The 1,993-nt window shown below is 34.0% G+C and overlaps 1 protein-coding gene across 1 annotated transcript; it reads left to right on the forward strand.

Moving 5' to 3' along the window:
* The first annotated feature begins 6 nt into the window (after positions 1-6).
* LOC100632899 (uncharacterized) lies at positions 7-1,978 on the forward strand. Its single transcript, XM_003391693.2, has 5 exons — positions 7-160; positions 281-459; positions 776-964; positions 1,059-1,251; positions 1,686-1,978. Exons 1-5 carry the CDS (start codon positions 7-9, stop codon positions 1,976-1,978), a joined length of 1,008 nt encoding a protein of 335 aa, XP_003391741.2.
* The last annotated feature ends 15 nt before the right edge of the window (positions 1,979-1,993 follow it).

The raw sequence follows: 1,993 nt of genomic DNA on the forward strand, positions 1-1,993 counted from the left end.
GGTGGTATGGTGTGTATGGAGTCTATGGGTACAGAATACCTCCTAGTAATAGGAGGAAAGGGCTCTATACCCACTACATACCAATCACAGTATCAATATGATCAGTTGGTTAGTGGCCAAGTTCGTACTAATGAACATAATTTATTGAATTTATCAACAAGTAAGATCCAGCTCTAAATCATAATACATTCCATTAACTACTTGTGTAATATAAAGTATTTTAATGTGTTTCTCTATTTCTACTAGTCTATGCTACAATATGATAATCTTTCTCTTTTAGGAGAGTGGATTATTCCAACTATTAGTGGACAGTGTTGTCCTCCTACTTCTTCCTTTACTCTTACAAAGATCAGTAATAATAAATCTGTCTTGTTTGGTGGAGCAGTGACTGATGATGAAGGATATGCTGTACTTGTTAATAATGTCTATACATGTCAACTTGAATCTGATACTACAATAGTAAGTTACTTTGATAAGTTATTTTCAAATTAATTTTAATAATAATCTGCTTTTTGGAGTCTTTTGGATCATTGAAATACATTGTGTACTTTTAATCATAAGTTGTACCAGTGGCCATATATCACATTGTTAATTCTTTTTCTGTCACTTATTAAGTTGCTTAGCAACCATTGATTTCTAATTAATGCCCTCATCTTCTGCTTAATTAATCATCAACTTAATACTCTTCTGTATATTGGTCATTACCTACATGTATTACATAATTAATAATAAATAATGATATTAATAATGTTTTATTGTTAATGTCTTTATCTAGCACTGGGAGAGTGTTAAGGGACCAGTAGTACCTGCTAGTGTACAGTGGCCTGTGGAGAGACAATCTCATGCTATTACTAGTATCATCAGTGACTCACCTACACTAGTAATGATAGGTGGAGTGGATCAGAAGACTCAACTAGTAAATGATAGTTGGTTACTTGATACCAGTCAGTACCAGTGGAGTAAGGTATGTAATGTCAGTATGTGAGTATCAGTGTATAGTAACATGTTATATCACTTATTACTAGTCATTGTATTGTTATGTTATATCATATCAACAGATTGTTCTACCTGAATCTGTTACTGGTAGATACTCTCATTCCTTATCACCAATAATGATGAGTCCAGACTGTGTGTGGTTGGTGGTAGTGGGTGGAGTTGGAGCAACTGAAGTGAGAGATGTAGGAAGAGGAGTAAAGAAACCATTTGGTAGATTTATCACTGATCCTAATATCACAATGTTAATAGAACTAGGTAAGAACTGAACTATCATGAATATACACCAGTACTGTTCATATACATGTACATATTGTATTAAGTGATATGGTATAGCTACAAATTTTCATTGCTCAAAAATTTCGTCAAATTTGCTAAGAATTTTTGCTCAACAAAATTTTTAACAAATTTTTGATCCATGTGGTTACTGGTTAGTATGCAGATTCATAATAAATATGACGAAGATTTTATCGACAAAATTAAGGTTTTGATGAAATTTTTGACTGACTAAAATTTGAAGCTATACTCACATATATTATTGCATAAAGCCTGTACTGGTGGAGTAGTTCTGTCTGTACATGTACATCTGGGCGTGGCTAGGGGTGGTGCCCCATTAAGTTTACATTCTTCTAGTATTAATAATGTGATTAGCCTTTACTCTCTGTCTATCCTTCTCTTGTCTACCCTCTCAGTTCTCACTAAAGGTCAATGGACAGTAAGTGAAGTACTGGATTCTACTGATCTTACTAAAGAGGCCTATCAACACAAATATCAATCATTCCTTAAAACAAGACAATGGTGGCAAGATCGTTGTTCTATAGTCTATCCAACAGAAAAGGAAGTACAACAGCAGCAGTACATACAAGTACTGCAACAGGAGTTAAGAGTATTTGAAGTAAATAAAACCTCACTGCAGGAAGCACTCCTTGAGGCTAGTCAGCAAGGTATAGTCCTCTACTGTGTGTGTGTGTTTATTATTTTGTGATTTGTGAATAAAGTT

Source organism: Amphimedon queenslandica, unplaced genomic scaffold (genome assembly GCF_000090795.2).
Source record: "Amphimedon queenslandica unplaced genomic scaffold, v1.1 AMPQUscaffold_7021_Cont21024, whole genome shotgun sequence".
Lineage (NCBI taxonomy): Eukaryota > Metazoa > Porifera > Demospongiae > Haplosclerida > Niphatidae > Amphimedon > Amphimedon queenslandica.